At 55.2% G+C, this 25880-nt stretch overlaps 3 protein-coding genes across 4 annotated transcripts; all 3 read left to right on the top strand.

Moving 5' to 3' along the window:
• The first annotated feature begins 23 nt into the window (after positions 1 to 23).
• GGA1 (golgi associated, gamma adaptin ear containing, ARF binding protein 1) lies at positions 24 to 8910 on the top strand. 2 transcript variants are annotated; one of them, XM_040062408.2, is made up of 17 exons: positions 24 to 170; positions 550 to 634; positions 940 to 1015; positions 1627 to 1725; positions 2936 to 3059; positions 3547 to 3647; positions 4721 to 4801; positions 5194 to 5331; positions 5479 to 5560; positions 5759 to 5866; positions 6133 to 6288; positions 7056 to 7120; positions 7257 to 7435; positions 7548 to 7831; positions 8046 to 8215; positions 8455 to 8565; positions 8738 to 8910. In XM_040062408.2, exons 1-17 carry the CDS (start codon positions 140 to 142, stop codon positions 8846 to 8848), a joined length of 2001 nt encoding a protein of 666 aa, XP_039918342.1. In that variant the 5' UTR covers positions 24 to 139; the 3' UTR covers positions 8849 to 8910. The 2 variants fall into 2 exon arrangements, with proteins under 2 accessions (XP_039918342.1, XP_039918343.1); XM_040062409.2 differs by lacking the exon at positions 940 to 1015 and having other exon boundaries at positions 117 to 170.
• A 3434-nt stretch (positions 8911 to 12344) lies between these two features.
• Positions 12345 to 21819, top strand: SH3BP1 (SH3 domain binding protein 1). Its single transcript, XM_040062620.2, has 18 exons — positions 12345 to 12602; positions 14369 to 14411; positions 15867 to 15971; positions 16341 to 16417; positions 16697 to 16808; positions 16906 to 16982; positions 17364 to 17499; positions 17973 to 18041; positions 18439 to 18529; positions 18770 to 18912; positions 19011 to 19122; positions 19218 to 19299; positions 19589 to 19669; positions 19777 to 19893; positions 20350 to 20441; positions 20616 to 20745; positions 20911 to 21026; positions 21435 to 21819. Exons 1-18 carry the CDS (start codon positions 12541 to 12543, stop codon positions 21764 to 21766), a joined length of 1977 nt encoding a protein of 658 aa, XP_039918554.1. The 5' UTR covers positions 12345 to 12540; the 3' UTR covers positions 21767 to 21819.
• A 1348-nt stretch (positions 21820 to 23167) lies between these two features.
• On the top strand, positions 23168 to 25564 carry PDXP (pyridoxal phosphatase). Its single transcript, XM_040062196.2, has 2 exons — positions 23168 to 23780; positions 24034 to 25564. The coding sequence occupies exons 1-2, from the start codon at positions 23204 to 23206 to the stop codon at positions 24357 to 24359; spliced, it is 903 nt and encodes a 300-aa protein (XP_039918130.1). The 5' UTR covers positions 23168 to 23203; the 3' UTR covers positions 24360 to 25564.
• The last annotated feature ends 316 nt before the right edge of the window (positions 25565 to 25880 follow it).

Here is a 25880-nt window from a genome sequence, read left to right as displayed (position 1 = left end):
GAGCGGCGCTCTGCACGGCTGACTTCCGGGTCTTTGTGTCCAGACGGTTCGGGACTCTTCATGGCGCGGCCGCGCCGGGCCCGGCGGGAGGGCGGCGGTGGAGCGGCGCTGCCCCGGTGAGGAGCCGTGGGCCGCCGACATGGAGCCCGAGACGCTGGAAGCGCGCATCAGTGAGTGCGGCTGCGACCACCGCTCCCCTCGCAATGGGGCGGGGAGGGCGCGGGCGTGGTGGTGGGCGCAGGGGTGTGAGGGAGGGCTGCTGGGCGTCGCGCGTGGTGGCCGTGGACGCACCCAGGGGCTGCGGGTGAGACGCCAGGGCCGAGACAGAAGTAGGGATACGGTGGGTCAGCAGGGAGGAGGGGGCGAGAGTTTATGCACAGGGCTGCTGTGGGAAGGGGCAAGACGATACGAGTGTGTTTGTCCTCCCACGTCACCCCCTGCTGCTGCACCCGCTGAAATTGGCAGGGAAGGAGTGGGGTCAATGGTGACCCTTCACAGGGTGGGAGCCTGTTAGGTTTTTTCCTCACCGTCCCCTCCTCCTGCCTGCAGACAAAGCCACAAACCCCCTGAACAAGGACCTGGACTGGGATGGTATCAATGCGTTCTGTGAGCAGCTCAATAAGGAGCTAGAGGGGTAAGTGCATTGTCCTTTCTACAGGCTTCTCCAGGTCGCAGGCCTGGTTATGATTTCCCACCCAGCAAAATCCAGTGGGATTATCCCAACAGCTGAATAGGCATGAAGGCCCTCAAGGTGGGGGTAGTGGGGGGGTATTGGTCCACTAATGGAAGGTTTCCTCCGGATTTTGAGGTGTCTTAGTGCTGTATCAGCATCTTCAACTTGCAACATGCTTTTCAACTCTGGATTCCCAGACAGAAATGCAGGTACCAGGCTTTTTGTCAATAACCGGCGAGCTTTTCTTTTCCCCTCACTCCTTCCAGTCCTCCACTTGCCACCCGACTTCTTGCCCACAAGATCCAGTCTCCACAGGAATGGGAAGCTATCCAGGCCCTCACGGTAAGGGCATCTGCAGGCTGGTAGAACTAGATCGAGGGGCAGGGCATGGAGATGCTCCAGCTTGACTGGAGAAGCACGGGAAGCTTTGAATTCCCTCTGAGAAAGCCCTGGAGCACCTGGGCCCTTGGGTGGGAGAGGGACTGAAGGTGGTTCCACAAGTCAGGAGAGGTTCCTTGGAAAGGTTTTGTTCTTAGAAAGATCATAGCCTGTTGAAGTTGAATAGGATGCTTTTTGGCTTTTGTGGTGGCCTTGACAGTGCTGCATTAATGGTTGGACTGTATGATCTTGACGGTATTTTCCAACCTAAAGGATTCAGTGATTCTCAGTCATGTTGTGGATCCACACTTTGAAACCCTGGTGTTTACGGCCTCTCTAAGGGTATCCCTTTGGAGGGCTGTTGAGCCATCTCTGCAAAAGCTGGCCCCAGAGGCAAGAGTCTTGCTTCCCTGTGGGAGGGTGCTTGACTACCTGGGAGGGAACAGGGGATGTCCCTTTCTGCTGGTGTGTCAGTAGCTACAGGCTCTGTACCTGGTGAGGGGGAAGCAGGAAGGAGCTGGCTCCTGATCCTCCTCCTGAACCCATGCTGGGACTCACCTGGCCCCTCTCCCCAGGTGCTGGAGTCCTGCATGAAGAGCTGTGGCAAACGCTTCCACGATGAGGTGGGCAAGTTCCGCTTCCTCAATGAGCTCATCAAGGTGGTGTCCCCTAAGGTGGGTCTCACAGCATTGTGTTGGTGCCTTGTGGCAGGAGGGCTTCGGGAAAAAGTGGTGGCTGAGCAAAAGGGTCGGACACCCACTGGGATGTGGGCAAAACAGGACAGTGTTAGTAGGAGATCTAATTCTTGTTTCCCAGTGAGTTTCTTGGTGGGAAGTGAGTTTTTACTCCTCTGTTCAGGCTGATTCCTGTAGAAAGCTGTAGGAAGCTGAAGGCCAGCTGGACATGGTGCAGCCAGCACTTGTGAGACTACTGAGCTCATGTGCATGCCTGGATTCACCTTCCTTGCATCCCTGTTGGGCTCTGTCTGTGCTGCATGTACTCAGGAACCTCCCCCAGTTTTGACAGGACCATGTCTCTCTGGGGTGTCCCAGCCTGATTGAGACACACTTGGAGGGCAAGCCCAGGCTTGGTCAGTGGTGTTCTGGTGAGTCCAGCTGAAGGACCAAGTCATTACCAGCTCCTTTGCTGGTGCTGCTGTTACTGCAGCAGAACAAGCTGTGCAGGCTCTCCTGTTCAGTCAAGGCGATGAACATCAGCAAGTGTAGAGTTAAGGGAACACAGGCTAAATATGACTAAGGAAAACCTTTGTCTGCCAGTCACATCTTATGATCTGTGATGATGAATAGCCCCGAACGGTGACAGCAGCGTCCTAAACTCCTCTTGCTTGGCACCCTAGAGTATGTCCTCTGCCTGGAGCCACTTGTCTCTGGTGGCACATAGACTGTTTCTATCACCAGTGCTCCCATCAGACCCATGTGAGAAGGCTGAAAGATGATTGAGTGGTGCCTGCTGGGTGCTGGTCATCTGGGGCTCACCTTGCTCGGGGCCCTGCCTCAGAGACCATTACGCACCCGCCTCTCCCAGCCCTGCTGGCCCCTCATTCATAAAGGGCTGCCTTACTGAGCAGCTTCTTTTTGCAGGGCCCTTCCCTTCACAAGGTGACAGGAGACCTGCCTGAGCCTTCCCACCTCTCCCTGTGTGTTGCTGAGGAGCTGCTGCTGCAGCGTTTCTCTTGTTTTTCCTGTGATGGAAACCAGGCACAGCATAGGATGTGTTGCAAGGCCCTCATGAGCTTTCCTGCTTGCTTCCTCTTTCCTCCTTGCGCCATTGGGAATGGTCTCACTTCTCCAGGGAGGGTGAGGAGAGAAACAGGCCAGATTTGCAACAGCTCACATCAGTTTCATGCCACCTCTTTTCCTCTAGTATCTTGGCAGCCGGACATCAGAAAAAGTGAAGTCAAAGATCCTGGAGCTGATGTACAGCTGGACCTTAGGGCTGCCTCATGAGGTGAAGATATCCGAAGCCTACCAGATGCTGAAGAAACAAGGTGAGAGGCAGCGGTCTGGAAGGGGCAGGTGGACAGATGGTTTTGTCCTCCTTCATTTTTTGTCTGGGTAAAATCTGAAACAAGCTCTCCCTTTCCTCTGCCCAGACCCAGGGCATCCATCAGTCTGACTCAGCACCAGGGTCAGGAGAAGGAGCAGGTGCTTTGGGGCTCCTGGCTGAGCAGAGGGAGTTGATGGTGATGAGTTGCTGAGTTGGAGGGCACATCTGCTTGCTCTTTTGGGAGATGGGGCACTGGAGAGGTCTGGGGTTGAAGGGCTGCAAGTGCTTTGGCAGTATATGCTGGAATTTTCTAAGAGGGGATATTTATGGGGAATGGAAACACAATCCGGGATCTTGGGTAACAGGATAACCCACATACCCTTAGTCTCAGCTGCATATGGTGGATCATTAGGGAAAAAAGACCTGGGTAGCAGTGTTATCCCTGAAAGGGTGAGTCCTCCTGATCTCTCCTTCGTTTTCTACTGCAGGGATTGTGAAGTGTGACCCAAAACTTCCTGATGATGCTCCTTTTCCACCGCCTCCTCCTCGACCCAAGAACATCATCTTTGATGATGAAGAAAAATCCAAGGTAAGGGCTCTGTGTAAGGAGAGGGACAGTAGGCATCATCTTCCTGCTCTAGTACCTTATGTCCCTCTCATGTGGAAGAGTCAAGGTCCTTTCTCCACATGCTGTCCTTCAGAAAATGCATCACATGAATGCTGAGGGCCTGTTCCAAAATCATGACAAAGGAAACATCCAGAGGAGTGGGACATGTGGGTCTGTTTGACCTTTGGAGCACTTAGCTGCAGTATGGTGCAAAGTGTGAGGCACTGACATTGGCCCAAGCAGGTTTGGGGACATTTGCTGCTGTGAGCTCTCAAGACTTCGGAGTTATCTGGCCATGAGGTTTAAATCCCAGCCCCAGATGCTACTGCTGTTATCTCTTCCCCACCCCCAGCACTGCAATCTGCTTATTGCCCAACCACTTAAACCACCTGGACCCATCCTGTGTTGTCTTTCCCTCAGAACTGTGTCACAGTCAGGCAAACCTCTGCATTATCAGTGCTGATACATTTAAGCGAGAATTGGGCTCCTCTGGGTCTAGTTCTGCAGCAGGAGTGTGATGCCAGTTTGCTGCAAGGGATATAGTTTGCCTCCATGGGTCAGAGTTTGCAAATGAGGATTTGTAGATGGGCAGTGGGACTGTTCACTGACTATGGAGAGAGAGAGAAAGTGGGAGCTCTCTCTCTTTACTAGCAAAGAGGCGTGTGAAGATGTCCGAGTAGGAGTCCATTACAATGCCATGGCAATTCTTGCATAAACCAGGCTTTCTTCCTGTCTCAGTGCTGCTGCACTCCAGACTCTCCATGGCGGGTAATGGGCAGGCTGGAGCAGGGTTTGAATTCAGGGGATCTTCAGGGAAAGACCTGGCTTGCATAACCAGAACTACAGCAGGAAAAGGAAAGCCAGTTATACTTCTCTCCCTGGTCTCTTGATAAGCCCACAAGCTCCTGTGGCTGGGCTTTCTAAATGGTTGGAATTGTCCATTGCCTCTGCCAGATCCAGGTTTGGGATGGGGGGAACTGTTGGCTCTAGTGTTGCAAGAATGACTCTGGCTGCCATCCCTCAGCTTGAGCTCAGAAGTACCTTCTCTTTTGCAGACACTGGCACGCCTCCTGAAAAGTTCCCATCCTGAGGATCTCCGGGCTGCCAACAAGCTCATCAAGGAGATGGTTCAGGAGGTGTGATGGGGGAAGAAGGGAGCTGGGGGGTCATGGTCTGGGTGGCAATGGTTGGCACCAAAGGAGGACTGGCTTTGTGACCTCATGCAGACATATAGAGCTTCTGCCCAAAATTTGGCTGCAGCAGCTGTGAAAGAGTCCTTGTGGGAGTTCTGCTATCCCCTGGCTACTTAGAGGAATGGCTCTGGGTGCATTTTGTGGCCCAAGCCCTGCTGCAGCACTGCAGCAATTCCATCCCTGTCTGGCATCCTCCTGCCCAGAGAAGACCTGGAGTTTTCCACCGGAGTGGGAGCTGTTTTGAGGGCAGCATTGCTTTAGTCCAGGGTGGTTGGCTGGCCCAGCCTTCCTCCTTTCCTAGTTAGGACATCCTTCCCCATGTGCTTCCCCTCCAGGACCAAAAGCGCATGGAGAAGATCTCCAAGAGGGTGAATGCCATTGAGGAGGTGAACAACAACGTGAAGCTGCTGACAGAGATGGTGACAAACTACAGCAAGGGGGAGACAACGGAAAGCAATGAGGACCTAATGAAGGTGAGGAAAGGCAATCCCAGAATCCTCCTTGGGCTTAGCAGAAATGGGTGACCCGTATCCCCTCATCCTATTGCCTATTTTGCACACCCAGCTGAGCATGCTGCTGCTCAGGATGTTCACCTCATCACTGTTTCTCTGCTCCCCCAGGAGCTGTATCAGCGCTGTGAGCGCATGAGGCCCATGCTTTTCCGGCTCGCTAGTGACACAGAAGACAATGATGAAGCTCTAGGTAAACATATCTGGCCTTTCTCATTCCTGCTGAGACTGCCCTGGGGTGTCAATGTACCCTGGTGCAGCCTGCAGCAACAGTGGTGAAAATGCTCTCTGCAGTGGTTTTGTTTGCAGCAACTTGTGCCTTGCTTTGAAGAAACAGACAGACTTGGGGTATAAAAATTACTCTTCCCACTATTTTCACACTTACTTTCAGCGGAGATTCTGCAAGCCAATGACAATCTGACCCAGGTGATCAATCTCTACAAGCAGCTTGTACGGGGAGAAGAGATCAATGGAGAGCTGGTGGCCAGTCCCCTTCGAGGTGAGGAGACTTGAAGAATGGGGACAGGAAGGTCAAGCAGAGGGACCCTGTTGCTGGTTTCCTGCAGAGTAAGAGAAGACTGAGAGAAGTGGAAAGGGGAAACCTGCAGGAGCTTAGAGTGGGGCTGGTGAGATAAGGAAATGGCTTGTGGATGTGACTGGTGCATAAAGAAAGGGAACTGGAAGGGAGAGCAGGGGGGTGTGAGGAAGAATGGGAACTAGCCTCACCACACTGGATAACATTTTCAGATTCTTTTCCTTTTGCAGGCAGCAGCTCAGCGCTTCTAGATCTGTCTGGCCTGGAGCTTCCAGCAACATGCCCTTCCTACCCAGCCTTGCCCACCCTTTCAGGTGGCTCAGCAGTTCCTGTGCCTGACCAAACTGGCTCTGTCTCCTTGCTGGATGATGAACTCATGTCTTTAGGTGAGAAATCCAGAGCAAAAGCTCTTTGACTCTGGATAGTTCTTTGGCAGGAACATGAATAAAAGAGAGCTCTGGTAGAAGTGAATAATGAAAGACAAAGAGGTGTCCTTCACTTAGTGTGAGGGAGAGGAGGGAAAAGCCCTGCTGTGAAAACCCAGCTGTGATTCTGAACTTCAGTTCCGTGGTGTTTTCCTGGCTAGTCAGAGAGAGCCTGTAGGGATGTGCCCACTGATTTGCTCTGGGTAAACTGACCTAGCAGGTAAATCGAGAGTGATGCAATGGCCATCCCCAGATGGGATCACAGGGGTGGATCACCCCCAGCTCCTCATGTTTTCTGCTTGCTGTTGAAGTCATGAGCTGACAAGAGATGCATGGGACTCCCATAACTGTTCACATCATGAAATCATGTGAGGTGCCAATCATAGAATGCTCTAGAGTCCTGCTTTATATAACAAAAGTGTCTGTTTCCTAAGACAAGTGCTTTTGAGAACAACAGCATAAAGTAGATAACATGGTTAGTTAGATTAGTCAGCTCAGTAGTATTCATTTTTTTGTCAATTGCACTGAGAACTAAACTATAAGTGCAGCTATCTGGACAGAAAAAAGCCACTATCACCCTCCTGGCTCTCCCCCATGCAAGGATGGGGGCCAGAGATGGAGACCACATTGACGGTTCTGCCCTGCTGCTTCTGTATCTTACTCAGGCCACATTTAATGCTCTTACTGATTTGGTAGGTAAGCTTCATGTTTGCTTGTGCTTCTGGCAGGCCTCAATGACCCAGCACCACATCCTGTCCAGGCTGGTGACAGCAGTGGCTGGAACAGCTTCCAGGTAATGTGCTGGGAGCTAGGGCAGAGGGTGGGGAGTGTGGTAAAAGCAACAAATAAAGGTAGGGAAACATGCCACATCTGATGGTTGGTGCTGATATGCAACCCTGCTTGGGGGCTCTCTTGTGTGCTCTTTTCAGTCATCCGACAGCAGTGAGCTCAGTATCACCCCTATCAAGGCAACACCACCAGTCAAAGCAGATGCTAGTGCATCTTCTCCCAAACCGTCTCCTAGCAGCATTGGCCTGGATGACCTGGACCTCCTGGGCAAGACACTGCTGCAGCAGTCTTTGCCTCCAGAATCTCAGCAAGTGCGATGGTAAGCACTTGGTAGTGCAGTCTCACATCTCTCCCCATTGTTTCCATTTCTGGAGTGCTGGACAGGATTTTCAGTGCCCTGTTCCACTCCTTGCTCTCTCTTCCCCCTGCAGGGAGAAGCAGCAGCCACCCCCTCGGCTCACCCTGAGGGATCTGCAGAACAGGAGCAGCTCTGGCACCACAGCCCACAATCCCAGTGCTCCGCCTGTGCTCCAGAGTATTTCCCCTAACCCCACGCTGCCTCTGACCTCAGAGCTGCCTGCCCCTGCTACACTTGGAAAAGCTGCCACCACACCAGCAGGAAGTACTGCAATCCCACCACGGCCTCCTGCCACTGCGCTGCCCCAGGAGATCTCGCTGGCCAACATCACTGTGCCTCTGGAGTCAATCAAACCCAGTGAGCTGGGGGAAAAGAGGGGGCCAGGCATGGGGGGATTAAACCCTGCATACATGGAAGGGAAGAATGCGAAGAAACTTCTTGCTTGTTGGATTTTGTGGAAGCTGAAGAGGAGTGATGTCTATCACTTGTATGGAGTTAGGGTGATGGGGGAAGGTGCTGTCAGGCCAATTTCCTCCTGGCTGACTGCTGCCTGTCCCTGCCTTTCCCACAGGCAGCATCCTCCCTGTGACAGTATATGATCAGCACGGCTTCCGTGTCCTCTTCCACTTCGCTAAGGATGCCCTGCCCGAGAGGCCTGATGTGCTTGTGGTGGTGATTTCTATGCTTAGCACGGCCCCGCAGCCCATCCGCAATATTGTCTTTCAGTCTGCCGTCCCCAAGGTAAGACCTGCTGGGGCTGAGGTCCCCAGGCTGGGCCAAAGCATGATTCTACTTCCGTAGGAAAACCAGGGTGGAGAGAGCTCTGTGGGCATGGGAGCAAATTCTGTAACCTTCAGATTAGTACAATGTTTTTTCTCTTTGACTAGACAGTGGAAGCTTCCCAAGTACGGGAGCGGGGCTTCTGACTGCCAAGTCACTCTCAGGAATGTGGTCACTCTATTCACTCTCTCTCTCCCTAGATAATGAAGGTGAAGCTACAGCCTCCCTCAGGCACAGAGCTGCCAGCATTTAATCCCATTGTCCACCCCAGTGCCATCACCCAAGTTCTGCTGCTCGCTAACCCGCAGAAGGTAACAGCATTGTCCCTGGGGCATGAACAGAGGCTGGTCTTGGTGCTTAGGCAAAGACTCGCTATCCTATCCCTGTTCCCTTTATTCAGCAGCATCTGAGATGTGAATGGTTTGTGCCTCATACCTTTCTTCCCCTTCTTCTGACTGCTTATCCTTTTTCTCCCATCTCCAGGAGAAAGTGAGGCTACGGTACAAACTGACCTTCACCATGGGAGAGCAAACCTACAATGAAATTGGGGATGTGGACCAGTTTCCGCCACCAGAATCCTGGGGAAACCTCTAGGGCCACATATTGCAGGCACTACACTGAAGATTCCTTGTAGGGCTGGAGCAGCCAGAGGAAATGGGAGGGTGGGTGGGTGCCCGTGCTCACGCTCTATTCTCCAGATGGCCGGGCAAGGGCCAGAGGGAGCGTGCCTCAAGGAGGAGAGCAGAGATGCCAGGAGATGTTCATTTCACAAGACTAGAAGTGGAGTGGAAAGCTTCATGTATGTGAACAGTTGCCCTCCCTGCTCTTCTGAAGTTGACACTCCTTCCCCAGTCTGTCCAGCTTCTCTTCTAACCCTGCTTTCCTGCTTTAGGTGCATAGGGCAACAAGGACAGGGAGCTTTAACAACCTTAGCCCAGAGCAAGGCCTAGCAAAGGAAGATCCCTTTCCTTGCCTGCCCCCTCCACACTTCTCAGCCCTTCAGCTACTTTGTGCTCTGTGGTGCTTTCTCTTGTCCCCCTTGCCCTTTCCTTGGAGCTGGGCACCAGTGATTCCATCTGGTGGGATTGCACTGGAGCTGATGAGGAACAAGGCTGGGCAGAGCCTAGGGATCTCTGCAGCACCAGAGAGCAGACAGCTGTCCGTGATTTGGCGGGGGGGGGGATGGGGTGGGGTCAGTGGGAGTGATCATTACATATCTCTGTTCTAGCTGCTTACAGAGCTGTTGGTGAGAGGTGGGCCCCAGGGTGGGGGTCTCAGGGGCTGGGAAGGGCTTGCTTTGTGCCTTTCCAGCACCTTCAGCTGGGTTTCTGAGCCCCTACAGCAGGGTAGCCTACACCATTCCCGCAGGCTTTATCCTGGCAAGCTTTGGGAACGGTGGCCACAGACGGGCATGCTGTGGCAGTTGAGTATCCCTGCAGCCTCCTGCTAGATGGGGCGAGGAAGCAGCAGTTAGACTTCCTTTCCCCGCCTGGACTGGAGATCTCGGTGGGGCAGGGGTTTTCTCAGCTCTTCAGTGTCCTCTCTTGGAGAGGTGAGGGATGGGCTGGGAGCTGGGGGGAGAGATGGGAGCCCAGCTCATCACCACAAAGCTCTGCACTGGGGCGCGGGGGAGGGTTCAGCTATGCCTTGTGCGCCTTTGCTGCAGCTGAGGGCGGGCCTGGCTCCCTGTGCGGGGGAGGGCGCTCGCCCCAGCCGCCTGATCACTGTGACACAAGAGCTGGGATCTGCAGGCACAGAGGAGACCGAGGGTAGCACATCCCAAGCAATCCCCAACCCCATGGGACTTAGGACCTGCTTCCCTTCTGTAAGCTGTTTTGGAGAGGCCCTGATCATAAAAAGCAGAGGCACGCTGTGCTCTGCATTGGCTTGCCAGAGGTAGAAGGAAGCATGTGGGAGATGGAGATGAGCAGGATGCCTCGCACTCCTGGCTCAGGGCAGTGAAGGTGATGTGTCGCAGAGCTGGGCACAGCGGGCAGTAAAGGAGTGGGGGAGCAAGGTCTTTATGCTGGGATTCAGCTGTGTCTTACTTCCCTTTCCCATCTCTTCAGGGTTTTGTATGGGTTTTTTCCTTGCAGATCTTCTTTGGTTCTTGAATAGACTTGTATATATTTTCAGTGCAAAATTCTGTAAATGGAAGAAAACAAACATTTAAAATGAGACGCCCGGCGCGAAGAATACTGTATTTATGGGAAATAAAAGTTCTTTCCTGATCCTGCTCCTTTGTCTTTTGATCCAAGGAGTGCATTTTTTCCCCTTACTTTCCTGGACACCTGAGGAGTTTATCTGCACCTGGCTCAAATCCTGCCCCTTCAGTCCTGAAGTTTGTCCCTCAGTCACTCAGGCCCTTGCCACAATGATTTCCCTGCTCCCATAAGCAGGGAGCAGGGATGCTGGAATTCCCCTGGCAGTTCTCAATTCCTTTTTTGAGAGCAGTCAGTGTGAACTGGGTGCTGCCCACTTCCCTCATGCCCCATGTAGAGGCAGTGGGGAGGAATGTGTGCCTGACAGCCCATGGGAAGCAGGGCTTCAGCTCACTCCCATGCCCCACAGGACTGCGGCTTCACCAGTGCTGGTGGCAGCACTTGGAAGCAGCTCCACGAGGCAGTTTTATTTCAGAGGTGCAAAGAGGGATCTCTAGCAAGCAGCAGCCCAGGGCTGGGAGCAGCTCTGATACTGCATATAAGAAATGGCCTAGCCACCACTTGATGCAGCCAGTGAGGATCTGGGGAGGCTTTGCTGCATCTTTGCAAGAGGTGCTTGAAGTAACTGCCTGTTAGGAGCACCCCCAGGGCTCAGTGGTGGGGGATCAGATGTGCTCTGCCACAGGTTTTGAACAGCCTGGTGTTTTGGGCGGGGAGAGAATGGTGCTCTGTCACCCCATAACCGCTTGAAAACAGCTGCCAGCACTGCTTTGCTACACAGTAACTGCAAACTTGACCCTTGGCAAGAAACGCAGCCTAGCAGCTCTCAAATTTTTGCTCCTCTGGCTTCAGGGGACAGATGGAGTGGCCCTTTGCCTCGTCTTCCTTTGCTGCTTGCCTCTTCTGCCCACAAGCTGACCGCTTCTCATTTTGGCTTGGTTTGCTGCTTCCTTTGCCAACCATGTAAGCCAGCCAACGGCAACCTCTGCCTCTCCCTTAGTGCAGGTGGGAAGTCCTATCTACAGGTGGTCAGAAATAAGGTGAGATTGACATCTCATAGAGTCAGGACCAAAGGTCGTCGTGGTGTGAAGCGGACGGGTTTTTTGGGGGGAAAAAAAAAAAAAAAAAAGAGAGAGAGAGGGAGAGAGATGAGCTCTGGCGCAGCTCTGCAGAGAGCAGGCAAGAGCCGAGCCTGAGAACCGGGAGTTTGCGGTCCCCGTGCAACTGCGGGTGCTGCTGCCCCTGCTCGGAGGAACTCTGCTAGCGGGGGGGAGGGACCTCCCCAATGCACAAGACAACAGCCGTCGGCTGCAGCTTTGTGGCGGTTTCCGAGAGTCTCAGCGACGGCAGGGAAGGAAAGCAGGGTGAGGGATGCAGGAGTGGCTTTTTGGCTGCTTGTGCTTTGCTGCTTTTTGTCACAACAAGGGGGATGTCGCAGGGAAAGAGGCTGGAGCTGCACCCGTGAGCCTGAGGAGTGTTGGCAGAGTTGGGTGACCGGGTAGGGCAGGGTGTACATCAGGTGCCCGGTTTGAACTGCACAGCCAGCTGGCTCCGGCGCGGGCTGCCCCGCGGCACAGCTGGTGGTGGGCACGGGAAGGAAGGGGAACCACCCCAGCTGAGACAGAGAGCAACAAAGAGCGTGGGCCCTACACTCGGGCTCGGCAGCGGCATGTGCTTGTCCTGCCTTGTTATGTGTATGCTGTAATAAAATTTCCCTTTTAAGGCTGGGCTGAAGTTATTTTTGCTTGTGGGGTGGTGACAGGAACACAACGGAGCAGGAGCTCTCTCCGAACTGTTCTTACCTGATCTGCAGCAGAGGGGCAGACGTAGGAGGAAGGAAGCTCAGAAAAGGAAAGGGAGCGAGAGAAGGGAGCTCAAGGGAGGGGAAAAGAAAGCAGGCAGGGCATCTCCAGGGAGGGACTAGGGAGGAGACCATCTGGGGAAACTGAAAAAGAGGGAACAAGGGAAGGAGGAAGAGGAGTAAGGAGGGAGAGGTCCTCCGGGAAAAGCAGTGGCTCCGGGGAGAAGAGGGACTGCAGGCATCCAATGCCAGGTATTATCAAGGACAGCTGAGTGGGTACAGCCAAGCAGAGCAGCTTTTGTGGTCTCCACCAAACTCTCAAGATGATGAAAAGACAGTTTAATCGAATGCGCCAGCAGCTGTCCCATCCCAACACCACCATTAGGTAAGGACTTCTCCACTGTATCGGAGGGAGTGGGATGTGGGTCCTGGAGGGCTTGTGCTGGGGGTGGACTGACCTCCCAGTGCTGGTGGCCTGGGAAAAGGGGAAAGGAGGAGAAAAACTTTAAGGTTTAGAGCATCTTCAGCATAAGCTATGGGGCTTTGGGAAGGCTGCATTGGTGCTGCTCAGCTGTAAATGATCCTCAAGCCCCGATACCTCTCCCAGGGCCCACAGGTACTGCATTCACCAGGAAACAGGGCTTTCTCAAGCTTGGCTTCGCCAGGATGTGGGGCAGTGAGGCAATGGGGAGGGACCTTTCAGCCACATGCCCCTGGCTGTGCAATGACCAGGAGGGTGATCAGGCTGAGACTTGCCTTCCCCACTGAGTCTGGGGTGCCCCACAGGAAACAAATGCCCTGCATAGCTCTAGCCAGCCCAGCAGCATGAGCAGTCCAGAATGCCCTTGGAGGAGAGGACCTTGGATGGACCCATGTCAGACTTACAGCTTCACACAAAACCCTCTGTTCCTATCCTACCTCTGTAATTTCCTTCTTTTTCTCTTTGCTTTCCAAAGCTCTCCCCTTGCAAAACCCAGAACTGAAATAACAGGGCTGGGCCCTCCCTGCCCAGCCCCCTCACTCCCTTTCCTACTGCCACCTCTACAAGTTCGCAGCACTGGGTGGCTAAATGGGACTAAGCACGGCCCCTGAACCACTGAGGTCCTTCAGCCAGCCCAGCAAATGAACCACAGGGAAGCAACTCCTACATGCTGGTGGCCTCTTGCTCTCCTTGCATTCCCTAGAAGGGAGCATGATGCCCCTTCCCATCCCTCTTCCCTCAAGATTTCTCATCTCCATGACAGATGCACCTCCCTTTTGCTTAATCCCAGGCAGGCAAGTTTCAAGCAGGTTGTGAAGTCCAAGAGCAAGCTCTTCACCTGCTGCAGAGCCTCTTCTCTGTGGACCACAACCTCACGTGATCTTGCTTGCCTTCAACAAAGCCACCCATGTTTCCTGCAGCTCCACATCCTCGTCCCACATTGGCTTTGGCAGGCAGTGAAAAGAGAGAAAGGCGAACTGGGGAAAAAGCAGCAGCAGATGGAAATCAAATGGGGTTCCTGGGACATAGCGATGGTAGCAGGCTGTGAAGCAAGGCTTCCTCTATGGGAGGCATCAGGGAGGTTTTAGGGTCATGGTTGCTGGTGGGTTTTGAATTTGGTTTTGAGCAGAACCACAGAAAGCTGGGTTTGTGTAGGCATTTCTGGAGGGGCTGGTGCTGGTTTTGGACCTGTGTTTGACCACAAGGATACCCTTGCTCCCGCACCAGTGGTCCCACAGCTGCTGACTACCCTGGCCTGCGAAGACGTGCCAGACTGCAACATCACTGCCCTGGATTCACCTTCAGGGGAGAGATGGGCAGTCAGGGGCAGTAAACATCCTGCTCCTGTTGTGGCCCTGCTAAGTCTTCTGACTCAAAAAAACCAGGTCACATCTAGACTTTTTGACTGAGGTGCACTGAACTGGAAACCCTGTCTGATGGGGTGTCCACCAGCCAGCAAAATTGGCTCCCTTGCCCTGCTCCTGCTGTTCTTGTCCTCCCAGGCTCATTCTACTTACAGCTTTGTAGCTGATGGTCCAGGCTATAGTCTGTGTCTCCTGCTCCCAGGAGCCCAAAGAGAGGCGGGTAGGATGCATAAGGACCTGCCTTCCCAAAGAAGCTGGGTGGAGGTCGTCCCCATTTGCTGATGGTTCCTTCTCCTTCCTCTGCAGAGCCCAAGAAGCAACTGAGCTCCTGTCAGAAGATTTGCTGCAGGTGAGGCATGGGCTGGGTTGGCAGGCGTGTGTCTGCTTGTGCCTGGGTGTGGGAACCTGCCCCGCTCCTGCCAGCCATTCACCCTGCCAGCACGTCCAAGTCATGGGGCTGGGATCTGCCCGCGTGCCAGAGGGTGATTTCAGGACCATGGTGTTAAGGGATTGGCAGGCTCCTGCTACCAGGAAGGTCTTTCCCAGCTGCTCACAAAAATCCTGACCAGGAGATGTGCTCCCTTTTCACTGGACCAGATGCTCCAGGCTGTGGCAGGATGTCGTAGTTTGACACTGGCCAAGCACCACGCACCCACGAAAGTTGCTCACTCACCCTCCCCTGCCACAGCTGGGCAGAGGAGAGAAAAATTTAATGAAGGCTCCATGAGTTGAGATCAGGACCAGGAGAAAATACTCCAAGGGCAAAACAGGCTCAACTTAGAGGTACAAATTATTATTAATTTATTACTAACAAAATCAGAGGAGAATAATGAGAAGTAAAATAAGCCCTTAAAAACACCTTTTCTTCCCCCAACCCTTCCCTCCTTCCCACCACCAACACTGGGGACAGACATGGGGGGTTTGGTCAGTTCATCACCCGAGATCTGCTGCTGCTCAGGGAGAGGAGTCCTTCCACTGCTCTGCTGCACCACAGGGTCCCTCCCACACAAGACAGTTCTCTATGAACTTCTCCAGTGTGGCTCCAAATCTCATGAGCAGCAGTTCTCCCAAAACTGCTGCAACATGAGACCCTCCCACAGGCAACAATCCTTCCAAAACTGCTGCAGCATGGCTCACTTTTCCACGGGGTGCAGTCCTCCAAGGACAGGCTGCTCCAGCCTGGAAGCAAGGGCCCCCTCTCTCCATCGAGTCTCCCACTGGATCACAGCCTCCTCCAGGCATCCACCTGCTCCAGCGTGGGTACCTCCCCTATGGGCTGCAGGTGGATCTCTGCATCTCTTGTGGTGTGGATCCCCATGGGCTGCAGGGGAACAGCTGTTTCACCATGGTCACCACCACAGCCTGCAGAGGAATCTTGGCTCTGGTGCCTGGAGAACCTCCTCTCCCTTCTTCTCCACTGACCTAGGTGTCTTCATGTTGTTTCCCTCACATGTTCTCACCTCCTTCCCTTCTCTGGCTAGGAAAAAACTGTCCCTACTTTGTTTTGATTTTCTTCTTAAATATGTTTTCACTGAGGCATTACCTCTGTCTCTAATTGGCCCAGGCTTGCCCAGCAGCATGTCCATCTTCAGAGCCATCAGGAATTGGCTCTGCCAGACATGGTGGAAGCTTCTGGCAGCTTCTCAGAGAAGCCACCTCCACGACGACCCCTGCTACCAAAAACCAGCCTGTGCAAAACCAACACAGCAGGCCATTGTCACCCAGGGCTGGGCAGTGGGGAAATGGCCTCAAAGTACCCATGGTTCACAAAACGGCTTCCCCGGTCCCACTTTTCTGCCCCCAGATTGAGCAGAGGATTGAGCCGGCCAAGCGAGCAGCTCACAGTGTGTCCAAGAGGCTCCAAGCCTGCCTGCAGGGACAATGTGGCTCCGAGATGGACAAACGAGTGGTGAGAAAAATCATCCCACCGCAGCCTGTGCTCACCCCAGTTCTGTTCCTTGCCAGCAATAGGGATGCCAGGCCCCTGCTTTGCCAGCTTTGCTGAAGAGTGGCCCAAAGCTATGCCAAGCCCAGGTCCCAGCATGTGCCTGGGATGAGCAGAGCAGGGCAACCCTCTCAACCATCACTAACTGGGGACACTCCTGAAAAAGAGACAGTGTCTTTGCATTGAATAACCCTCCAAAGCCCCTGTTGTCTATGTTCTTTTCCAAATCCCTGTGAACTCTGGCACCCATGGTGCCATGTGGTGAGGAGCACCACAGTGTGACCAGGCACAGTGGTGTCACCACTTGTATCCCAAATCCTTGGCTCTGTGCAGAAGAAGCTGCCCCTGATGGCTCTGTCCACGGCAATGGCTGAGAGCTTCAAGGAACTGGACACAGAGTCCAGCCTTGGGTAAGTACTGGTCGGAGAAAGTGCCAGGGTGACCCCAAAAGATGCCAGATCCTGGTAGTGACACTGTCTTGGCTCGGGCTGCTATGGCTCAAACCATCTCCCCAGAGCAAACAGCGGTGTTGCACTGGGAGAAGGCACAGCCAGCACCTTCAGCCTCCCATTGCAGAGCAGGGACAGGGACTGGCTCAGGGTCCCACGTGGGTACAAGTACAGTGGGGATGTTGGGTCAGAGAGGGGCATGCCTCCAGCTCACAGTCATTTCATCTCTGTCCCACGCAGGAAAGTCCTGGAGATGGGTTGCTGCATACAGAGCTCACTAGCCAAAATCGTGGCTGAGTTTGAGATTTCCCTGGAGCACTATGTCCTGCAGCCACTCAACAAGCTCAGTGAGGTAATCCTGGCAGCCCTACTGGCTCCACTCTCCAACCTCACCAGTCCTTCCTGTGTTCCCAGGCCTCCCCCACTCACTCTGGCCCTCTCTCCCCCAGGAAGAGCTCCCCACCATCCTGAAGCGCAAGAAGACCCTCCAGAAGTTGATTTCTGACTGGAACGCAATCAAGAGCCGGTATGGGCCACAATGCAGCCCTGGAGGGCCAGGATATACAGAGCACAGCAGCCCCCAGACAGGTTGGGGGAGAGAGGAGAATAATTGCCCTGGGAGTCAATTTCCAATAGCTCTTCAGGAACACACAGCTAGCTCCTGTCTGTAGGTGCATCTTGTTCTGGGCTCAGATGCTGATTCCATAGCACCAGAGAGACAGGCAGTTCTGCTGCTAAAGGCAGCAAAGTGCCCCAGTGCTGCTTGGTACACTGAGATCACCTCATTCCAACTCGTGCCAGCGGTAGCCCTTGTCATGCCAGATTTCTCTGGAAGTCTGCACACTTGTTCTACCCAGCATTCTTAGCACCAAGACCATAAATGTGCCTCTTCTTTCCCACCTGAAAGGCTGAACCAAGCTGCCAAGAGTTCCAGTAACAGCACTGGAGCTGGTGCTGGCCCAGGGGCATCTTCTGCTGCCAACAAACTGGAGATCTTGAAGGAAGAAGAGGAGGAGGTAAAGAGGAAGGTGGAGCAGTGCAAGGTGAGATGGTCACTTGCTCTCCCCTACAGACCAGGCTCCAGGGCTGCAGACCTGCTCCCCTGGAGGCTCCAGGGGCTAAATCAGGGAGCATATGGGGTCCCCTCAGGCTGGGAACCAGCTGAGATAGGATCTGTCATGGGTGGCAGGGAAGTTTCACATCAACTTTCTCCACTTCTGCCCTGTTTCTCTGAAAAGCCCAGCACCTCATCCGGCAGAGCTCATGAGCTCATTGGAGGTGAAGGCGCAGAGACGTCTTGTTCCTGAGCCACTTATGCCAGGACCTTGATCATGGGGCAGGTTGCTGCCACTACCCAAACACAACTAATGGAGGCAAGGAGAAAGCCCCACTGCACCCAGAGACCCTGTCTAGACCACTCACAGACCAGAAGAAAGGGGTTCATGAAGGTGTCTTCCTCTTCCTCGGGTGCAGGGAGGGGATGGAAGATTGCTCTTCTTTGTGTCTCCCTTCCCAGGATGAGTACATGGCTGACCTCTACCATTTCTCCACCAAAGAGGACATCTATGCCAGCTACTTCACCAAAGTAAGTCCTCTGTCTTACCTCTCCCCAGTGTGTGAACATTGACTGCAACATGTCTGAGCCCAGCTTTGTCCCCCTCCACACCAAGTGCCGCCGGGCAGGGCAGGGGACAGATCAAGGCATCAGCAGGTGCCTATAGTTGGCCTTGCTCCATGCACTACAGGTTAATTAATGCCACCACTAGCACCAAGTGCAAACAAGCAGCTTGTCCTGATGATACCCCTCTTCAATTTGCCCTCTCCCCCTTACTAAAAACATAGTCCCAGGGACCCCAGGTGGGCTCCCCCTGTAGCTCCCTCCTTGCCCTGTCTTCATGTGAGTGCAATGTCCTGGGAATGGGCACCTCTCCAAGAGGGGCTGGTGCCAACTGAATGCTGTTTTCCTGTTCCCTGTCTGGCAGCTATTGGAAATCCAAGCCCAGTACCACCGGCAGTCACTGGAATCTCTGGACTCAGCTCTAGCAGAGCTGAGGGAAAGCCACAGACAGACAGGTACCCTCTGGTTCTCCATGCAGCCTGGCAAGGGCTGCAGCTGAGCCTGGAGGATACAAGTGTGGCCAGCAAAGCTGGAAAAGGCACATTTCCCCTCCTTGTACCTGCTGCTGCCTATCATGTTGGGCTGGTAGGTTGGGTAGCCAGCCAAGTTTGGCTTAGAGCAGGATGTTGCCATGGCCAAATGCTGGATGGTCCTAGTGTCCACCATCCCTCTTGACATTTTCCTTCCTCTTCCAGAGCCTGCCTTCACGACAGAAACCCCAGTGGCAGGGTACTATGGTGTGTCCCTAGAGACACACCTCAAGAACTTGGGCCGGGAGATTGCGCTTCCCATCGAAGCCTGCGTCATGATGCTCTTGGCTTCCGGCATGAAGGAGGAGGTAGGGCATGTTCCAGACCCCCTCATCTCCTTTCTTGCCCCTAGATGCACCCCTCCAAAACTCAAAATGCATCCCTCCCCTCTTCATCCCATCCCTAGGGACTCTTCCGGCTGGCAGCGGGCGCCTCAGTGCTGAGGAAGCTGAAGAGCAGCTTGGCCAGCGGCTCCAATGCCCTGGAGGAGTTTTATTCAGACCCCCATGCTGTGGCTGGTGAGTGCCAGCAAGGCAGGGTGGGGGGACATGGTCGGGCAGTCCCTGCCATCCCTCAGCTGCCTTCAGCTCCACTGCTCCCCCTCTCCTCCCAGGTGCACTGAAATCCTACCTGCGGGAGCTGCCCCAGCCTTTGATGACCTTCGACCTCTACGATGAATGGGTCAAAGTGGCCAGGTGGGTCCAGACACTGGGGTGGAAATCCCTGGCAGGTCTCAAAGAGGCCACAGCAACCCACTCCATCCTTCCTGGCACTTGGAGCAGGGGTGCTCTGTCTCATTTGGGGAGATACAAACACAGTGCCTCCATGGAAGCCTGCTTCCACTAACCAGTAAAGCAGGACATATCCATCTCCAGGGCTATGGCCTGCACAGGGCAGCCAACACTGGCCTTCCTCATTGTCCACTGTGTCCCTCTCTGCCACAGGGAACAGGCTGAACTCTCTGCTCCTCCTTCTCCCTTGCAGCTTAAAGGACATTGATAGCCGCATACAGAGCCTACGAGACACCTGCAGCCGCCTGCCCCAAGACAGCTACAACAATCTGAGGTGTTTTGTCAGAACAGGGCTTCTTCAGCCCCAAGCGATCACTAGAGGTAGCCATTCCCTCCTCAAATCCCTACCTACTAAACACTTGCCCTCCTTTCACCCCACAGGTATCTGATCAAGTTTTTAGCCAAGCTGGCTGAACACCAGGAGGTGAATAAAATGACCCCCAGCAACATTGCCATTGTGCTGGGCCCAAACCTGCTGTGGTCGCAGCAGAGCACAGGGTAAGATCTAGTTTGATGGGGTGGGAGGCAGCTCCCTAGCCCCAGCTGGGGTGCCCAGAAGGCAAATGCCACAGTGAAGGCTGATCCAGCAGCCATCAGGCTAGTCTAAAACACTTACACTTCTTCCATCCTCACGTCCTATCCCTTGTTCCCATCTCCCCAAGTTGCATGTTCCCTCACCAAGCACATGTCCTCTTAGCCACTCTGCAATGTAGCAGAGGAATGGACTGAGCCCCAAAGCACTTGTGACATAGGTGGCTTTCAACGCTACTGGCCTCCAACACCAAACCAGTGTTCCCAGGACAGGGAATAAGGCCAATCACCCACACTGCCATGGCCCTTGGCTGGACTGCCTTCCCTTCAGACCCTGACCCCTGTGGAATGAACACAAAACTCCATTTGGGGTTAATGCCCCCAAACCCTTTCTCTGATGCCTCTCCCACTCCTGTCTCTCAGAGACCCCTTGCAACTGGACTTGGCCTCGGTCTCCTCCATCCAGGCTGTGGTGGAAGCCCTCATCCAGAACGTGGACACTCTCTTCCCCGGAGGTAGGGCCAGGCATCACTTGGTGGGCCACAGCAGAGAGTGACAGGGAGAGGAAGGGAAAGGACTATTTCTCCACCTCCAGGAGGAGAGAAGTGGGAGGCTGCTCTGGCTCCCTGCTGTGGGCTCATTGCTCTGGGTGGCTTACTCACAGGATCTCCTCCTTTCTCTTCACCCAGAGGTAGATTTCAATGTCTCAGGCATGTTCATGCCACCCACAAACACCGGACTTTGCAAGGCTGCTCCAGTGGAAGAGCCAACTCCTATGACCCCTCCAGCTAGCACCCCCACCCTTTTGGATGGAGAGGCGTAAGTCTGGTGGGAGCTACAGGCTCTGGCTGTCCCAGCTCTCCCCATGTCCTCCCTCCCTCCCATCCCACATCAGGACTGTACCCTCACAGGCGGCTGCAAGGTGCCTCGCAGCCAGGATCACCATGCCCAACCAAAGCCTGACTTGCCCCATTCTCTGCACAGCACCTCCAGGGACCCTGAGGCCAGGTCCCAGCCAGCATCCCCAGCACTGCCCAGGCCATCTCCAGAAGCTGCAGGGCCACCAGCTCCGACGATGACTGACAACACCACCCGCAAAGGTTAGGATGCTTGGGAAATTACCCCCCCTCAATGCCACCTCCTGCAGTTTAGTCATCATCCTGCTATGCCCCACACAAGTGGGCACTGGGGATGTCCTTGCCACCAAATGAAGGGAAAGGCCTCTGGCCAGGGCAGCACGGCCAGAATACAGCCAAGATGGGACCATGGGATGGACACAGTATGTCCTCCAATGTTGAACTGAACACCTCCGGTAAAGAGGTGTCAAAGCTCATGACCGTTTGTGAAGGGAAGAGGGAAGACTCCCCAGAAAAGCTGGTGTGCGCTCGTGTCTTCGGGACAGAAGCTGGGCAAGGGGCAATTTGGCTGACCACCTGTCTGCAGCTCCCTCTGCCCTCTGCAAAGATCCCAGTGGAGAGGACCCCAGCTCACCTCACCTCTCTTTTCAGGCAAACGCCCAGCTCCAGCCCGACCCACAATGCCACCACCTCCTGTGACGCAGCCCTGGAGCATGGCTCCTGCCCAGGCAGCCAGCCCCAAAGCTCTGCCACGACGGATGGCGCCCGGCCGAGCCCCCTCCATCCCACCACCGCTCCCTCCGCAGCCAGCACCCCGCCACAGCCGAGATGCCCCGCCATCCCCCAAGCCTTCCACTGGTGAGGCTGACACAGCGAGTGCCATGGACTGTGTGCCCGGAACCACAGAGCAGGGACAGCCGCTGCCTGCAGGAGGAAGCCCCCTGGCCACATCCGCCCCAGAAGGTCACCCCACAGAGAAATGAACAGAGTGAGGGGCATGGGGAAATCACAGGTCGAGGAGATGGGATCTGGAACCTCCCTGGGACACAGCAGGTGCCGTGGAAATGCCAGGGTGGCCTGAGGGACAGCATCTCTTGGTCCTCCACCTTGTTCCTTTGGCTCACAACACCTGGCATGCTTTGCCTGCCTTCTCTCACTCTCCTGTCTCAGTCTCCACCTCCCCACACTACTATGTCCATGCCAGAGCCCAGCCGTGAGTGAGGGCCCAGATCCCTGCCCAGATCTCCCACTGCAGGCCCAGACACTGCCTGCAGCTTTCGGGCCAGCACAGGCAGCTTGGCCCCATGGGGCCATTTGTAGACGTCTAGCCATGATCCCAGCCCCATTTTCCCTCAAAATGAATTGCCTCAGGAATACACAGATGGATATATATATATAAAGATAGATAGATAGATAGATAGATAGATAGATAGATAGATAAAGATAGATAGATAGATGATAGATAGATAGATATAGACTGATTGATTGATTGATTGATTGATTGATTTGGAGTGCATGTTCTATTAGGAGTGGCTGAGGGAGCTGGGGTTGTTTGGCCTGTAGAAAAGGAGGCTCAGGAGTAACCTGATCACCCCCTACAACTCCCTGAATGGAGGCTGTAGCCAGGTGGAGATCGACCTCTTCTCCCAGGCAACAAGAGGGCATAGGTCAGAAGCTGCACCAGGGAAGGTTTAGGTGGGACAGCAGGAGGAACTTTTTCACAGAAAGTGATTAGACGCTGGGATGCTGCCCAGGGAGCTGGTGCAGACAGTCCCTGGAGGTGATTAAGGAAAGATGTGGCACTTACTGCCATGGTCTAGTTGACGCTGTGGTGGTCGGTCTTAGGCCGGACTCGATGATGTTAGAAAGTTTTTCCAGCCTAAGGGGTTCTGTGATATTTTGCCAATATTTGAAAACCTGGCGTCAAAGTCGCAAGCTGGTATGAGCGGGGCACACTTGGCCGTCTCAAGTGCTGACGGGTGCAGCGGGGGGACCGCAGCGGGGAGGGAAGGAGGCGGAGACGCGGAGACGCGGAGCCGGGCGGTAATGGCGACCGCGCTGCCACAGGCCCCGCCGGCCGGCAGGGGGCGCTCCGCGGCTGCGCGGGCACGGCAGGGGGCGCCGGCCGAGCACGGCGGCTCCAGCCAATGGGCAGCGCGCCCGGGCCTGTTCCCGCCCCCTCCGTGCCGTGGTTACTTTGGGGGCCGGGCCTCGGCCCGGCCCTGCCCCTCGGAGCGTCGAGGTCTCCCATTGGTGGCGGCGGAGAGGCGGGGAGCGCCGATTGGTTGTGCGGCGGGGCGGGTCGCGGCGGGGGGCGGTGATTGGCTGCGCAGTGGGGCGGGGCGGGCTGCGGCGGCGGCGGCGGCGGCGGCGGTAGCGGCAGCGGCAACAGCAGCATCACCAGCAGCAACAGCAGCGGCATGGCGAGCTGCCGGCGGCTGAGCGGCGCGGGGCTGCGGGAGGTGCTGGGCCCGGCGCAGGGGCTGCTCTTCGACTGCGACGGTGTCCTGTGGGCGGGCGAGCGCGCCGTGCCCGGCGCCCCCGAGCTTCTGGAGCGGCTGCGGCGCAGCGGCAAGGCCGCCCTTTTCGTCAGCAATAACAGCCGCCGCTCGGTGGCCGAATTGGAGCGGCGCTTCAGTCGTCTGGGCTTCCGCGGCGTGCGCGCCGAGCACGTCTTCAGCTCCGCGCTCTGCTCCGCGCTCTTCCTCCGCCAGCGCCTTCTCGGCGGCGGCGGGAACGGGAGCGGGGCCGGCCGCGTCTTCGTGCTGGGCGGCGAGGGGCTGCGCGGCGAGGTGCGCGACGCCGGGCTGCGCCTGGCGGGCGAGGACGAGCCGGCACCCGGCGAGCCGGTGCGCGCCGTCCTGGTGGGCTACGACGACCAGTTCACCTTCGCCAAGCTGGCGCAGGCCTGCGGCTACCTGCGCGACCCGCAGTGCCTGCTGGTGGCCACCGACCCCGACCCCTGGCACCCGCTCAGCGACGGCCAGCGCACCCCCGGTGAGCCCGCGCCCCGTCCCGCGCCGCCCCGGGGGGAAGGGGCTGCTGGCGGGGGTGGCCTCGGGTGGGCTTCGCTGTCCCTGGTGCGGGCGAGGCGGTTCCCTGAGCGGCAGGACGAGCAGGGATGCCCTGGCGCGTCCCTGCCAGCTCCCGAAGCAGTGCTGCCAGCATCCCGCTTGCCTATCCTGCGGCGGGACCCGGGATGCTGAGCTTCCCGCAGCTACTTCTGTTCCTCCTCCCTCCCTCCCTGCAGGGACTGGCAGCCTCACAGCCGCAGTGGAAACGGCTTCGGGCCGCAAGGCGCTGGTGGTGGGGAAGCCCAACACATACATGTTTGATTGCATCGTGGAGCGTTTCGGTGTCGACCCGTCCCGCACCCTCATGGTGGGAGACCGTCTGGAGACAGACATCCTCTTCGGCAAGAACTGCGGCCTTGCCACCATTCTCACCCTGACAGGCGTTTCCCGCCTGGAAGAGGCGCAGGCCTACATGGCCAGCGACAACGCTGCTGCCAAGGATCTGGTGCCCAATTACTATGTGGACAGTATTGCAGACTTGATACCAGGCCTGGATGAGTAACAGTTTGTACATGTGAGGGCAGAGGGGTCCCGTTCCCCATCCCAGATCTCCATCTGTTCCCATTTCTCTCTCACTGCCCTATTCCCTCAATTCCTGGTTTCTTCACATGCCAACATCCTTCTTTGGGGGCAATATGGGAAGGGGATTGGCAGGAGGGGACAGGTTTCAAGTTGTCTCCTTTCTGCTGAGAGCTATCCATGATGGACAGAGTCCTTGTCTCCCTCATTGCCAGCTGCCAGCATCTTTGGGAGAGAGCTGGAGGCCTCAAGGCTGCTGGGGGGGGCGGGGTAGTGTGAAACCAGTGTCTATGTGGTCTCTCCCCCTGCAGGGGTTCGGGACTGGCTGGTTTTTTCCCTTGGATAACCAGTGGCAGCCTTTTACTGCTGTTCTCTGACTTGTAGCTCTTGACTTCTGAGCTGCATCCCTGCAGTCCTTGTGGTAACCCCCTCCTTGCCAGGGGATTGGCTGGCATTGTCACCCACCTGGTGTCTGTCAGTGCCAGGGTATGTGGAAGGAGTGTGCCAGAGCTCTGGAATCATGAATGAGAGCATCTCTGCCTCCCACAGGTGAAAGAGACCATTGCCTCATCTCTTCTCTCCCCTACTCCTTAGATATGTTTCCCCCACTACCCCCCTGCCCCGAGCCAGGTAATTACTGGGCCAGTGTCCATCTGAAGGACAGAAGAGACTGGTTTGAGGTTTTTTTTCCTGTGCCAAACAGACAAGCTGTGACTGTGCACAGTGGGTCTGCAGTTGTACCTTGTTTTCAAGCACCCTTTCTCAAGGGGCTTGTAAAGGATATAAACCATGACAATGCAGCACTTAGTGAACTGTACGACTCTCCCTGGTTGCCCCTTCTCAGTTGGATTTTGTCATAGTACAGTGAGAGAAAAGTGCTGGTGGGGGTCTGTGCTCCAGCTGCTGGTGTGCAGGTGAGATAGTGATGGTGTCACTGCTGTGAATGTGTCACAGTCCAAAATCATTCCTTGCTGCTTTGTCTTTCTACATTTTTAATGTCTTTATTTAATTTATCAAACTTATTTATTGTTCAAATATTGTATTATTTGTATAAATTATGCTGACTGGTTGCACCAAGGGGACAGAAGGCAGTGCCTTTGGGCATCCCTTACTGTCCAAGTCCCATGTTGATGTTCTTACACGCACCGTGTCTCTGTATATAATAAAGTGTGAGCATAGGCTGGAAATGACCTCTTTTTTTTCACTCATGATCCCATCAAGATGAAACTGTCCTAGGTATCTTTGAGCCCTCACAGGTGAGGACATGGCAGGACCTTTACTCACTCAAGAGGGTGCTGCTGGGTAGACAAGACAGGTGGGTAGTCTGGTGGATAGTGTCTTTGAGCCCTTTGCTGGATCACTGGTGCCTCAGAAGCGGAGTGGAGGTGAGGGGTCCAGCCAGGTCAACTGGAACATTGATCGATGCAACCCCTGCCAGCTGTCTTTGTGTTTCACAGCATGGGGGATTCATTGCTGGGGAACAGTGACCTCTTGTGCTGCACCC

Source organism: Hirundo rustica, chromosome 4 (assembly GCF_015227805.2).
Source record: "Hirundo rustica isolate bHirRus1 chromosome 4, bHirRus1.pri.v3, whole genome shotgun sequence".
In the NCBI taxonomy this organism is placed as follows: Eukaryota; Metazoa; Chordata; class Aves; order Passeriformes; family Hirundinidae; genus Hirundo; species Hirundo rustica.
This window is presented reverse-complemented; position numbering and strand designations above follow the sequence as displayed.

Coding starts and splice junctions, on each gene's coding strand:
- SH3BP1 (XM_040062620.2), top strand. CDS start 12,541: ATGATGAAAAGACAGTTTAATCGAATGCGCCAGCAGCTGTCCCATCCC. Junction 12,603..14,368: donor CATCCCAACACCACCATTAG/GTAAGGACTTCT, acceptor CTTCCTCTGCAG/AGCCCAAGAAGCAACTGAGC. Junction 20,442..20,615: donor GGACACTCTCTTCCCCGGAG/GTAGGGCCAGGC, acceptor CTCTTCACCCAG/AGGTAGATTTCAATGTCTCA.
- GGA1 (XM_040062408.2), top strand. CDS start 140: ATGGAGCCCGAGACGCTGGAAGCGCGCATCA. Junction 4,802..5,193: donor TCAAGGAGATGGTTCAGGAG/GTGTGATGGGGG, acceptor CTTCCCCTCCAG/GACCAAAAGCGCATGGAGAA. Junction 6,289..7,055: donor TGATGAACTCATGTCTTTAG/GTGAGAAATCCA, acceptor TGCTTCTGGCAG/GCCTCAATGACCCAGCACCA.
- PDXP (XM_040062196.2), top strand. CDS start 23,204: ATGGCGAGCTGCCGGCGGCTGAGCGGCGCGGGGCTGCGGGAGGTGCTG. Junction 23,781..24,033: donor CGACGGCCAGCGCACCCCCG/GTGAGCCCGCGC, acceptor CCCTCCCTGCAG/GGACTGGCAGCCTCACAGCC.